We start from the raw sequence: 13740 nt of genomic DNA, 5'->3' as shown, positions 1-13740 counted from the left end.
ATGCTCTGAAGATGTAGACCCCCTCACCCTGCCTCTGTCACCTTGTCACCTTCATTTCCTAAAGAGAACTCAAGACAGGGCTCTTCCCTACCCTCCCCGACATAAGCTCACTGTTCTCTCTCTCTCTCACGCACACGCACACGCACACACGCACTGAGGAGGGCCTGAGCTCTGAATCTGTCAGAAAGGATAGCTCCTCTCTGCATCAGCTGTGAGGACAAGCACATTCCCAGCATCTTGCTCCCACCCAGAATAGCCTGCTGAGAGGATCATGCTGCCATCTGTACCTCCCATGGTGAGAGTGTGCCACTCGCAGACCCTCAGCCATCAGGCCCATGGGCCCTTCCCTCACCACCGTGCAGCCCACCCTCCCCCCAGGGCACACCACACATGCCCTCAGGCCACACCCACCCCAAAGAATATACGCGCGTGCGCGCACATACGGTCACGAGCCACACACTCCAGTGTGCAGAGCACAGACCCGCATCCAGGCCACGCGCTGCAGACACGTACGCACTCCGTGACTGCAGACCTGTCACATATGCCTGCCCATACACACAAACATGCTCCCGCAGCTTCCACACACTCATACACAATGCCCACCTCCACAACACCACACTCACACACACTGGACACACTCAGTGTCCCTACCCTAGACGTAAAGAGCCACCTGCATAAAGCCATCGACAGCCAGACGTGCTCACACAGAGTGCCCTGACACATACCCCACGCTCGGTCACGCTGCACGCACGTGCAAACACACACCTCACACCTGACACATACATTGGTAAGTACACACTTCCCAGTAACGTCCCCAGTAAGGGCATGAGAGAGAGAGAGCAGGGGGAGAGGAGTGAGGGGAACCATTTGGAGCCCAGCTCCAAGCCCCACCAGGAGGAGCCCCCTCCCTGCCCTCTCTGCCTGCTCACCTGGGACTGTGGTTGTCGGCCTGCCCTCAGCCATAATCAGGGAGGGAGAGGGCAGATGGAGCCAACAGAAAGTTCTCAGACCAAGTCGTCAGCCTGGGGTCTCCAGTAAGACCGGGCACCCACCCTGGCAGCACCCCCTTTCCCAACACTCTCCCTGCTCAGCCCAGCAGCTAAGAGTCCATAGAGGTTCCAGCTGCAAGGACCTCACAGTGGTGTCCTCCACTCCCCTCCCCACCAGATGCCCCAATGAGAAGGTCAGGGTTGATCAAAGCCACACAGCAAGCTGGTGCCCACTCTCCAGACTCAGAACCTCCAAGCCCTCTGCTCTACCACACTGCCTCCGGAGCAAAGTATTTGGGCTTTGGGGGGACCAGAACCCCTTATCAAATCTGGTAATAGCTTCTCAGATAGGAACTCTCCCACTACAAATCCCAGGTACACAACATGTAACATCTTGCATTCAGTTTCAAAGGGTCTCCAACCATCAGCAACTCCCACAGGGGAGTTGTTCTCAAGCCCTGGTGGGCGCAGGACACCTGGGAACTTAAAACTCCTGACTTCCAGACCCGAGCCCCAGAGATTCTGATTTTATAGAGCCGGGGTAGGTCCAGACATCTACACTGAGTATAGATCTCTCAGGAGGGAGAAGACCTGAAGACCGGTCAGAAAAGACTTTGGTCAGTGGGGCCTCTACACCCCTTGGCAAGAACCCCTACTCTAGAAAAAGACCAAAGTGAACATTTACCTTCAGGTGGGAGGGTGAGGGGATGCTTCCTATGGCCTTATCCTAAGGGTGAGAGCTGCCCTGAGTTGGCCCTGTAGGCCTGGTCATGATTGGGTGGGGTGGGGGGGTCTCTTGGGCCACTGTTCCCAAGACCCCCACCCAGGACACCCGACCCATGAGTCTTGGGCTAGACTGCCCTCGCTCCAGGCAAACACCACACACTTCTTGTCTATTCCCAGCCCAGAGCCAAAGAAGGGCCCATTCCGTGTGGTTCTGAAGGTCACTGAATAAGCCTGTTAGCCTGGGAGGTCTACTCTAGGCCCTCCAGTAAACACTCGGGTTCGTTCCCATTGCCACTGGGTGCTGTTTTCAGTAAGAGAGGGAGTTGTCCAAGGCCTGACCTGTCCCAGGCCCAGGCTCCCCGTGGTAGGGGAACGGTTCCAAAAGTCTGGTTTCTGAGTTCGTCTGCTCACCCCTTCCTAGAAGCACTGTGACTAAAGCCAAATCTTTGATCTTGTTTCTCTCCCCAGGTGATATTGGTGGTCAAATGGGATTGTTTATTGGTGCTAGTATCCTTACAATACTAGAGCTCTTTGATTATATTTATGAGGTAAGCTTGGGGTTGCTCGTGGGGAAATGATCATATGCTGGGACCCTCATCCCGCCCCGATGTTCAGAACCAAAGCATGGGGGAGAGAATGACCTCTTTCCACCCAGAGCCTGCTTTCTCCTGCCTGTCCGTGGACATTGTCTATCACCAAGTCCTAGGCACGGAGGAGGGGTGGGTCCAAGAGAGACCGAAGCCAGCTCCTCTCCTCAGGGAACTGGAAGAGCTGTGGTCTGTCCACACTCAAAATGGGATGGGGGAGAGGTAGGGTTGAGAAGGAGAAGAGCCAAACCTGAGGCCAGCTGTGGTCACTTCATACACGTGTTTGTCTGCACCCACACACCCACAGCGCGCGCGCACACACACACACACACACACACACACACACTTCGGCCACACACACATACATCACTCACAAACACACATGCACATTATACACATACCACTCACACATAGACGCTACATTCAAGCAATACACACACCCGCCCTCTGGGTGGCCCGTCACCTGAGTAGAACCCATCCTGGTGCAGGCAGGTTTAGAGAAGGGGCCTTGCCTGGTGGTCTCCATCAAGCCTGAGCAAGAAGAGCAAGGGCACACAGGCCGCTTCTGGCTGTGCATAGCCTAAGATGTCTCCCTCAACAGGCAGCTGGAATAGAGGCTCTGAAAGCTTCTCCGAGGACAGGCAGCTGACCGTGGCCTCTGGCTCTGAGTGTCACTGTGCCATCCCCCCGAGTCAGGCGGGCTCCGGGGGCTCCAGAATTCCTAAGGGGATTCCTCAGCATCCCCAGGACCCACTGAGTTTTGGTCCAGCAAGAGGAGCCTGCAGAGCAGTGTTCTGACTCCCAGAGGGGGCTGTCTTCAGCCAAAGCCCACTAGGAACCTTTGTGGGGAAAGACCCGAGACCAGGGCACTCGGGAGCGCCTCACTCCACCTCCCAGCATGGTGACCTTGTTCCCCAAACCCAGATCAGGCCTCAAGGCCAAATCTTATTCTGCTTTGCTTATTAATTTTTGTGAAATAGAAGTTTTTGCTGTATAAAGTGACGGAAATTACATCATACTAGGGAACATGTTGAATGCCTACCCTTTATCACTAAGAATCAAATGTTATGGACTCAGGGGTGCCCTGATCTAATGAACAAGTGGGGCTGCCAGGCCTCATCCCCCAGGCCCAGCCTCCGGAGCGGGCTCCCGGGCTCTCAGGCACACCCTCCATCCCCAAGAGAAGTCCGTCCCCATGCCAGATGGGGCCCCCCTGTGACCTCCTCCAGGCTCATGCTCCTGCGCCAAAACCTCCCTTCAGCCGAAAGCTGGGGGAGGGGCTCCCAGAGCTGGCTGCCGGGTGGGCTCCTTCTGCCTTCACACCCGTCCCCCGGGTTGACCGAGCCCATCCTGATTCTCTTGCAGCTGATCAAAGAGAAGCTCCTAGACTTGCTTGGCAAAGAAGAGGACGAAGGGAGCCACGAGGAGAACGTGGTAAGAGCAGCACCTGCGCTGTAGGTTGCTCTGTCCCCCTGCATCAGTGGGCCTCATGAGACCAGAGGTCAGGGTCAGGGCCAGGGCAGGAGGGACGCACCTCCCCGCACACCTTAACTTGGCTCATTGGAGGACACCCCCACTGAGCCCCGGGGCCCAATGGCAAGCGCTGGATACGGCCATCCCGGGAGATGCTCGCAAGGGGAGGTCCTGCCTGGCCCAGTCGGGCTTGTCCCGGGCCGGGGGGCTACTGCTCTCATCTCATGCCTTGGGAGAAGCAGGGAGGCTCTACGCGCTGAGTCCTCAGGTGGGCAAAATGCAAGTAAGGACGTCACTGGTGCTCTACTCCATTTGAAGGGGACAGGGAGCTCGGGGCCCCGCGAGGTTGGGAGCAGCCGTGATACCCATCATAACTGCCAACTACTGTGTGCCACGTCGGGCACTGTGTATTTGAGGCACCTGAGGCCCAGAAGCCCCAGTTCCCCCAGCTGGTGAGTGGCAGAGCTCCCCTGACCACCGGCCCACTCTGCCTGTCTTCCCTCGGGCAGCGAGGCAGCACCTCTCACAGCTGGCTGTCCGCCCTCCTTCCCAAACTCAGTCGGCTCCCGGCTGCCTGGTATCTCCGGCTTTCCCCAGGGGAGAGCTCTGCCCTGACAGCACCACACCCACTAGGGTGTCCGAAGGCCGCAAATCCAAACTGAGGCCAGCCCCTTCCCCCAGACAGGCCCCCATTTCTATTCCAGACACTAGTTCTCTACCCACTTTCCAGGCTGAAAAATCTCTGCCTCGGTTCTCCCGGGCCCCTGCAGCTCTGTTGAATAGAAGACAGCTATCTGTGGAGGGGAGGGCAGGTGGAAGGGACCCAGGCTCTGGGCTGGGGTCCCTGTTCCTAGCCGTGTGCCTGAGCAGCTGCTGACTCACAGCGACCTCAGGGAGTTGTCATTTGGATTAAGCGGACCTTGCCTCGACAGCCCGCAGCAGTGCCTCGGTTATAGGAAGTGCTCACCAAGTGGAGGTTCCCTCCACACCCCACCTTCCCTCTGCCCTCAGAACCTCTCAGAGGCGCTGCCTCCCACTCCCCCAGGCCCCCCTCCGCCACTCCCCCTCCCCCAGCCCCATCCTCGTCAAATCTCCCCCACGTTCTTGGCACAGCCTCCTAGTATCTGTTCCCATCCCTCCCAGCCCCCAGCCCTCTGCAGCCTCAAGGCCCTCCCAGCCCCGCCCTGCTTTCCTCTGGGGCAGGCCCCACCCTAAAGGTCCACTGGGGAGCTGGGACTACTCTGGTTCTGGCTGTTGGGGGGGGGGGCCTCCCCACTTCCTACTTGGCCTCAGCCATTGGCACGCCCTGCCCCAAGCCTAGCCATGGGCTCCACTTCCTCCATCCCAGGAAGGCCTCAAGGGGGACCCCCCCAAGATGAGGGCAGGAGGGGATGTCCTCCCGCCTCGAAGCTAGAGAGCACTCAGAGCACGCAGCTTTGGATGATACATTAGGGGCACGTCTAGAAGAGAAGTTCAAACCACTGCTGAGCCCCATCACCAGGGAGCCCTCTCCCCACCCTGGGGGCACCTAGGTGGGCGATGGTGAGGGCTCTGACGGCAGCGAGGCGCCCCCAGCCTCGTGCCCCCACAACAGCTCACCAGCCCCTGAGATGCCTGCGGCAGGAGCAGCTCCCCTGGAGAGCCCGCGGGGGGGGGGGGCACAGCTCCCAGGGCCTCAGCTGGGCTGCCAGTGGCATCATGATGCCATTTTGCAGAATGAATACCAACCCCCGCTGTCCCCTTCCCTCCAGAGCACTTGTGACACGATGCCAAACCACTCTGAAACCATCAGCCACACTGTGAATGTGCCCCTGCAGACGGCCCTGGGGACCTTGGAGGAGATTGCCTGCTGACAACCCTTGGACCACCCGGCACCCCCCAAACAGACTTGGAGGCCCAAAACCCAGGACAGGGGACAGCAGGCGCAGGTGGGATGGCCCCTGATGACAGAAAGAAGCAAGAGCCCCCTATGCACACATAGCAAACTCTCTGCCAAAACCTCGCTGCGGCCACGTCTGACATGACGCGTCCTCGGGCCCCGCCGTGCGTCCCTTTAGGAGAAATGAGTCACACTCTGGAACTGTCCGAGAACCAACCTGCCATCACATCTCACTGCCAGATGTATAAAGCACCTGCATGCTCAGACTGCTCACGGCGCCACCTCCACGTCTGTCTCTGTACACGACTCTGCTCCACGCGTTTCCCAGCGGCCACTCTGCAGGGCACAGCGGGACCAGGTTCCAGCCCCGAGGTCACCACCCTGTGGTCACGCTGGGATCACAGCTGCACAGTCGAGAGGGAAAGCGCAGAACTCTCAACCACGTCCAGTCCTTGTGTACTTTGTGAAGGTTCTTAACCGGCCCACAAACCCCTTCCCTCCCCTGAGCCGGCCCATGGGCTGACCAGGGCCCTCCACCCCACCCCTGTCCCAGCGCCTGGTGGAGGCAGGGTGGCCTGGGTGACTCCAGCACTCATCCATGGGACCCACGTCATTCTGCCGTCCCCGTGACCCAGCTTGTACAGTCCGAATCTGTTTCTTCTTCCGGGGGGGGGGGGGTGTTTTGTTTGTCTGTCGGAGATCTGTTTTGTTTGGTTTTGTTTTCCGAATTTGGGTTTTGATGTTCTGAGGTTTGGTTTGATTTGGTTTTTCCATTTTCTCTGGCGTTTATTTATTCGTGCTTCCAGTCACGGTCATATTAAAAGCTGGTCTTGTGGAAACGGCTGAGTTGGTGCTGCCTTCTCCCCCATACTCAGCGCTCTCTCCCCCGGAAGCCTTTCGAAGGGGCCAGGCCGGCCAGGTCAGAACCCACAGATTATATACAGGTAAAGTCTCCGGCAGCAGCGCTTACCTTTACAAAGTGTATAGAGCGTATGCACTTCTAGTCTATTCTAAATCTCTAAAAATTATTGATTGCAACCTTGTAAATGATTTCATGACCATTAAGGGGGTAACAGTTCATGGCCTGAACGACACTGTCGCGGACCATGGGCGTGTGGCTTGAAGAGGGGGAGGCAGAGAATGCTGCCCAAACCTAAAAACCATGAAGGAAGCCTGCCTGCGCCTCTGATCCTGTCCGTGAAATCGGGCTGGCCTCCCACACGGCAGCCTTTCCAGACCCTCTCTCTGCACCCCACCTCCTCACCCCCCACCCCCCATCAAGCAGACCTCTGCTTGTCCCTGCAGAGGTCACACTGGCTTTCTGCCTGGCTCCCCACGACCGCTGGCCAAGTGGGAAAGGAGGGGGGAGGGGCCTCGTGGAGAGAGGGCGTGGCCTTTCAAGCCCCTCCCACAAAAAGGGGCTTCCTGTCTGGGCAGAATCCTCGTCCTCTGGCATCATGCTGATTGCAGGGCGTGCAACCGTTACTCTCCCGAGGCCCTTCAGGCCGCTGTCTCTGCGCAGGGGTGCCCGGCAAGTCACACGCGGTGGCCAGGGGGCGGCTGGGACACGGCATCCCTGAAATGCCTCCTCCCAGCACCTTCTTTCTCAGCCGGGCTTGCCCGAGGCTGTGGGCCAAGCCAGGCTTTAATCCTTAGGGACCGAGCGAAGCGCTGCTGGAAGGCGCCCTGTTTTCGGTTTCTACTGCTGCTGTAACAAATCACAACAAACGTAGCGGCTTAAAAGCAGACGTATTGCCTTCGAGTTCTGGAATTCAGAAGGCTGACACGGATCTCACCGGGCTAAAAATCTGTGTCGGCGGGGCTGTGTTCCTTCTGGAGGCTCTAGAAGAGAAACCGTTTCCTCGCCTTTTCCGGCTCCTAGAGGCCACCCACATTCCGTGGCTGGTGGCCTCTTCTACCATCGGCCAACCCAGCAATGGTGGGTGGGGTCCTTGCCTCACAGCCGTGACCTCCTGGGTCACCTCTCCCTCTATCCCAGACCTTCTCCTGCCTCCCTCTTCCACTTTTGGGGGACTCCTATGATTAGACCGGGCCCTCCGGATAACCCATGATAATGTCCCCATCTCGAGGTCATTAACTTAATCACAAACGTCAAAGTCTCTTTTGCCATATAGGGTAACGCATCCACAGGTTCCAGGGATTAGTATGTGGCCATCTAGGGGGGGCATTATTCTACCTATCAAAGGACCTTTGGACCATATAGCCTACTGCCCTCATTTTCCAAATGAGCAGACCCAATAGAGGAGGGGATGGACTTGCTTAGTGTCACAGAGTGAGTTTAATGGCCATGTCAAAGCTACACTCCCAAGCTCCCAGGCTCATAATTCCATCTCTAGACCCACCAAGATGACGCAAAACAAGAAGCACTGAAAGTGATCACCTTCCCAGACTTTCCCAGGGCACGGAAGGCCCTCTCCTTAGACAAACACACACCTCACTGCATCAGGCTGGAAAATGTCCTTCTGGTGCTTCGACTGTCAGATGCCGAGGAACAGTGAGTGTCCTCAGACAGCTCCCATTGGGGACAGGAACAAAAGAAATGTCTATTCAGCGGGTTGGGAATCTACAGGATGCTTCTGCCTTGTTCCAGTTTAACAGTTTCATAAATATTTTAAAAATCTATAGCTGAAGTTGCAATGTGAACTGCTTCATTGGTTTTCTGGCTTCCTTTCAAAAAAAAAAAAAAGAAGAAGAAGAAGAAGAAACTTCAGATCAATTTGTGACGGAACACAGAATATTCTAGTGGGTTCAGATTGCTTTCGGCCTCGCATATGTACATGCCCCTCCCAATTTGGAGATTCTGGCTTTTTTCCGTCTTGGAGCAGAACTACAGACTTAATCTGTTTAAAGGGGAAAAGATAGGAAACTCAAGAGAGCAAATTAATAGCCAGCTATGGATTGCAATTAAGCAGTTAACCAAAGACACAGTGTATGCTTGAATTCTTGGGAGTGCTGGGGTGATTTTTCTTCTCATTTTCAAACAAGTAGCCATGTGTGTAATCATTTCCTTAGTGAAGACCTGGAGACGTTTGGTAGAGGAGACTCGGGGATGTGTCACATTTTCGAGAGGGACCCCAAGGATGACAGGAAGACCAGGAGCCCAAACCACAGGTTGAATTATCAGTAATCTCAAAGAGACAGGTCAATCAATCAGTCAATCAAATGACGGCACATAACCTCAGAAACAGAATCAGTGGGACTTGCTGCATTTAGGGGCAGTGAATGAAAGAAACATTTCCGTGAGTAGCCATGCCAGGGACTGAATTGGCTGCTTGCACGCTGTTGCTTTGTTGTTTTTGGCAGGGAGAAACCAGAGTTAATTTTCCTCTTTCCAGCTTGAAGCTATTTTTGTAAGAGTCTTCATCACAAACATGCCTAGTGAGAAAGGTTCACAGAGGGTCTCTGGAGAAATGTTCTTGGTGAGCTGGGAAGGAGGAAGTCAGAGGCTGACACTGCCCAGAGATGTGATCTTGGTGGCTATTGTGTTTGCTCAGGGGAAGCTCAGCTCAGCCTGCCTGAGCCTAGAGGCCCAAGGAGACACCTGGGACCTCTTCCTCCAAAAACCTGGAGATTTTAATTTGATTTTGAGAATTAACCTCAGAGCAGAGGGGAGGGCCTCCAGAAAGCACCAGTGAGTGATGGGTATTAAAGAGGGCATGCTCTGCACGGAGCACTGGGTGTTATACACAAACAATGGATCATGGAACACTACATCAAAAACTAATGATGTAATGTATGGTGATTAACATAACAATAAAAAATTTAAAAATTAAAAAAATAAAATTTAAAAAACAAAAAAAGCACCAGTGAATGAGCTGCCCGGTACAGAATAGAGACGGTGGCTCCAGGAGACCAAGGATGCGGCCAGCCCTGATGCACTCACAGCCAGGGCAGCCCTACGCTGTCCATTATGCACTGGACACTGGCCCCCAAGGAAATTTATCATCTGAGCAGGGATACTGACAAGTAAACAGACTACAAAGATGAACCTAAGTTCAGAGAATGAGAGAGAGCAGCACATACCAAGTCTGCGGGGTGAGGAGTGCTAGAGAAGGGACACCACCATGTAGGCCCAGGGAACCCCAGCAAAGAATGGAAAGGGGAAAACCTCCAAAATGACCACTTAGAGACAGGCAGGTGCAAAGGATGAGGGGCGGGTCATGGCTGAAGCCCTTCAGCTCCTTGCCCTGCTCTCCAAGTGTCTGTAAAGATACTTCCTAGCCAAGGGTTAATTTATTTAGCAAATGGCTTTCTCCCCATTTATCTGAGACTCCTGGCACATGGAATCATTTTGTGCGTGCATTTGAATATTCCGAGGGCTAATAGGTTGGGCGCATCTGGGGCCAGAAGGTCCCTGGGAACCAAGAAATAGGTCAGTGGAAACCAACCCAGCCTGAGGACAGGTAGGAGGAGAGTCTCCTACTAATTCACTTTAACATTTGTGGAAATCTATGCTCACTGACTTTGCAAGAGCTAAGCAACAGTGGCAAAGGCTTTGGACAGAGAGTCAAAGGATTGGCTTTCCAAACGATTTCTGCTATAAACTGACCATATAACATTGGACAATGTACTTCACTTCTCTGGGCCTCAGTTTCCCCCTCTTGATAAGAAGAGGGGGTTGAAAACAAACAGATAAGCCTTTGGTGTGCCCCAACTCAATAGTCTATGAGTGTAAGCCGAGAATGGGGATCAGACATCCCAGCAAGTGTTTAATGATGCTGGGTTTTGGGGGTAATTATGAGGATTAAATGAGCTAAGGTAACTACTTCCTCCCTTTTCTTCTTTTCTTTTTTCTTCCTGTAAAACACTGATTCTTTTTTTTTATTTTTTTATTGTTATGTTAATCACCATACATTACATCATTAGTTCTTGATGTAGTGTTCCATGATTCATTGTAAAACACTGATTCTTAATCTTGTTTGGATTCAAAATAAGGTGAAAGCTATGAGCTCTCTCCAGAAAAAAAAAAAAAATGCACACGGTCACAGAGATATACATGCAATTTTGCACTTTATTTCAGGAGGGTTGTGGACCCCGCCCCCCAGAGCCCATCTGTGATCCTCCAGGGATGCCCTGTGGCTAGACAAAGACTCCCTGGTCCAGAAAGTGCCAACCCTTCCCACAAAAGCGCCATAGCACCACAAAGAGCAACCAACATTTCTTCTCATAAAATGACATAATGGCTGTCATTTTTCAATTTACAGGAGCAAAAAAGGAAAGATAGACAGGATTTGATCAATTTCGAGTTTTTCCTCCCGTAATTTTTTTTAAACCTTTGGCACCTGCTGTAGCTTGTGTGCTAATGAGCTCCCACAGATGGCAAAATGAATGAGTGAGCAGAAAATGAATATGAACAGAGAGCCTTGAGATGTGATTTCATAAAAGTCATTTTATGCTGCGATGATTTTGAGGGCCGAGGAGACCTGCCTACCTAGAAAGCAACCGCAGCATCACTTGGCAAACATCCCCGTGGCCTGATTCTTGGAACGTGACTGCTGGCCCCACTGTGTACGTGCAGGGAGCGCACGCCCTGTGGTCTCTGGCTGCTGTTGGGCCCCGGACACATACCACTGTTGACATCTCATTCATTTCTGAGCAGGAGGGTAATGATGCTTCTTCTTTAAAAAACCAAACAACAACAACAACACTGAAACAGCCCTTGAAAATGGTCGTGAGTGAAGCTTTGGGATGGGGAATTTGGATGCCTTGTCTCCTTGTCTCTGTGAAGCTGCTCTCCACGCCATGCCTCTGAAGGAAGTGGTTCATGTGGCCCACTTATCACCATCATGGGCCATTTGTCTTCCATGGAATTCGGACTTTGTGGTTTCCTTTTTGTCACCGTCATGGGCCATTTGTTTTTTGTGGAATTCAGACTTTGTGGTTTCCTTTCAAAGGGAATTATCAAAAGGGCCCAAGACTAAGTGGTCAGTGGGCACCAAAGCATACCCAACTTAACCAGCTTTGAAGGGAAGAGGTCAAAGAACAGCTGGAAGGAGCTATCCCAGCACCAGGCAGGGTCTCTGTCCAGAATCCCTCACTCCATGGGCATTTTCTGCATGCCCACCACGGGCCCGGCACTATGGGTCCATATACCAAGAAGACACAATCTCGGGGGGCTCAGAGTCCAGTCGGGCACAGGTGGGCAACAAATGTACATGCAAGAACCTGAACAGCAAGGGAGCTACAGTGAAGGTGCCCGAGGCTCAGGACGCTGGGTCTGTCTGCCGGGCTGAAGTGGGGCAGGTTTCAGAGAGATGGGTGAGAATTTCCTGGCAGGCAAATACCTGAGCGAAGGCTTAGAGGCGGAGGAGAACTTGGAAGGTCTGGGGAAGAACAGATCTCTGCTGAATGGGAGGGCGCTGTCTCTCTGCTGCCCTCCCTCCACTGGGGTCCAGCCAGCTAGAGTCCACAGGCTAGTTCAGACTGGGACACGCCAAGGACAGCACGCAGCCTTTGGAAGCCAATGGCTCCATCTGAATCCCAGCTCCACCAACTGCATTACCTTGGGCAAGCGCTAGAACTCCTCTGGAACTCAGTTTCCTCCTAAAAATGGGGGTGACCTACCTCCTAAGTGTGCCGTGGGGGTAGTAAGATTAACTATGGAAAGTGCCAATGTAGTGCCTCACACATGGTACAGGATGGAGATGAGGAAGCGCCATCCTACTGGCCAACTCCATGGACAGTGGCTGCCACCGAAGCATCAGGAAGGATCTCTGGCACGTAGTAGAATAGAGGCTTGTGGTCAGTTTGTGATGTTGGCCACAGGCAGGAAGTGGGGGCACATCTGCTACCCCAAAGAAGGTGTCCACTAAATGCTGGACCCCATCTGACCAGGCCAGCCTCCTACTCTAGAAGCTTCAGGCCAGTGCCTGGAGTAGAAAAGGAAAAAAAAAAAAAAATAGCCATATCCGGCTGAAAGGATGAGTCTTACAGGCAGAGCACAGGGACCCGCCCAGGAAGAGTGCTCAGCAGAGCCTCCCTCTGCTGCCAGGAGTCCCCGCCTGCCTCACCTGGGCCTCCAGGTAGAGAAATGACAGCACCTGGGTAGCTAATCATCCCCTGGAGCATTCACCCCACTCCGCAACAAAAGAGTTAGACAAGCCCATTTCCCATTAGTCTCCTGGAGTCAAACTAGCCAAGAATGAGGTGGCTTGGACCAAAAAGAGGGACAATAATGCACTTCATTCTCCCTGCTTTCTGTAGACATCTCTGCCACTTTGTCCAATCCATCCCCCTTCTCCTTCTGCTGCTTCTTCCCACAGTCTCCCCTCTGCTCTTCCTCCTTCTTAGCAAACTGTGTTGAGGACATGGCGCAGGCATCCCAAGTACACCCCGGTCACCAGGACAGGCAGGATCACCATTCCTCCCCAGGGGGGGCCCCCGAGCTCAGGGAAACCAGCATTTCTTAAGCCCCCAGGCTGGGCCAGGCCCGGTACTTGGTGCCTCAGTGCTCTGTATTATGTGATCAACGCAATATTGTGAGGTGGTCTTTATCAGTTTCCCCTTGTCCCTGAGGACCACTGAGGCTCAGGGAGGCAGAGTGACTTTCCCCAGGTCAGGCAGCCAGGATAAGAGGGAAAAAAATGAAACATAACGAAACAAAACATTGTGCCAATTCCTTCCAAATCGTGCTGAACTTCCTCTGCAAGACACGGCCAAGACGTAAGCAAGTGGGACTTGGATGAAAAGCAACCAGGTTGGTCCCCCTGAGAGGGAGAAAGCCATCCCAAGAGGGCTCAGAAGGGGCAATGGGTCCCTCTGGAGGGATGCCTAGGGCCTGACACTTAGCTGGTACTTAATCCCATTGCATGAACTGCTCCTCTGTTGAAAGAAGGTATCAGGGCTAATTCATTCACCGATTCTGCAAACATTAGCTGACTGCCCACCATTCATTCTTTACTGCACCAGTCATGCATTCAACAGGTTCATTCTTTCACTGAGAACCCACTACGTGCCAACCGCTCTTCCGAGTGCTGGAAATACAAGGAACAGACCCATTTCCTGCCCTCGTAGTGCTTACCATCCATAAGGAGACAGAAAGTGGGATGTATGTAAATTCACATGT

The 13740-nt window shown here is 53.6% G+C and overlaps 1 protein-coding gene across 3 annotated transcripts in view; it reads left to right on the top strand.

Annotated features, from left to right (window-relative positions):
• Positions 1-6484, top strand: part of ASIC2 (acid sensing ion channel subunit 2) — a 1100666-nt gene extending 1094182 nt beyond the window's left edge. For all 3 annotated transcript variants that reach the window (XM_073879423.1, XM_025851506.2, XM_025851505.2), the window contains 3 exons: positions 2184-2263; positions 3668-3736; positions 5527-6484. In XM_073879423.1, coding sequence (XP_073735524.1) covers positions 2184-2263; positions 3668-3736; positions 5527-5628 — 251 coding nt within the window. In that variant the 3' untranslated portion in view covers positions 5629-6484. The remainder of the gene's footprint in view (positions 1-2183; positions 2264-3667; positions 3737-5526) is intronic.
• Positions 6485-13740: the final 7256 nt, after the last annotated feature.

Source organism: Callorhinus ursinus, unplaced genomic scaffold (genome assembly GCF_003265705.2).
Source record: "Callorhinus ursinus isolate GAN/ISIS: 27379988/994484 unplaced genomic scaffold, GSC_fseal_2.0 scaffold34, whole genome shotgun sequence".
Lineage (NCBI taxonomy): Eukaryota > Metazoa > Chordata > Mammalia > Carnivora > Otariidae > Callorhinus > Callorhinus ursinus.
Note: the sequence above shows the minus strand (reverse complement) of the source record. Positions and strands in the feature narration are given on the sequence as shown.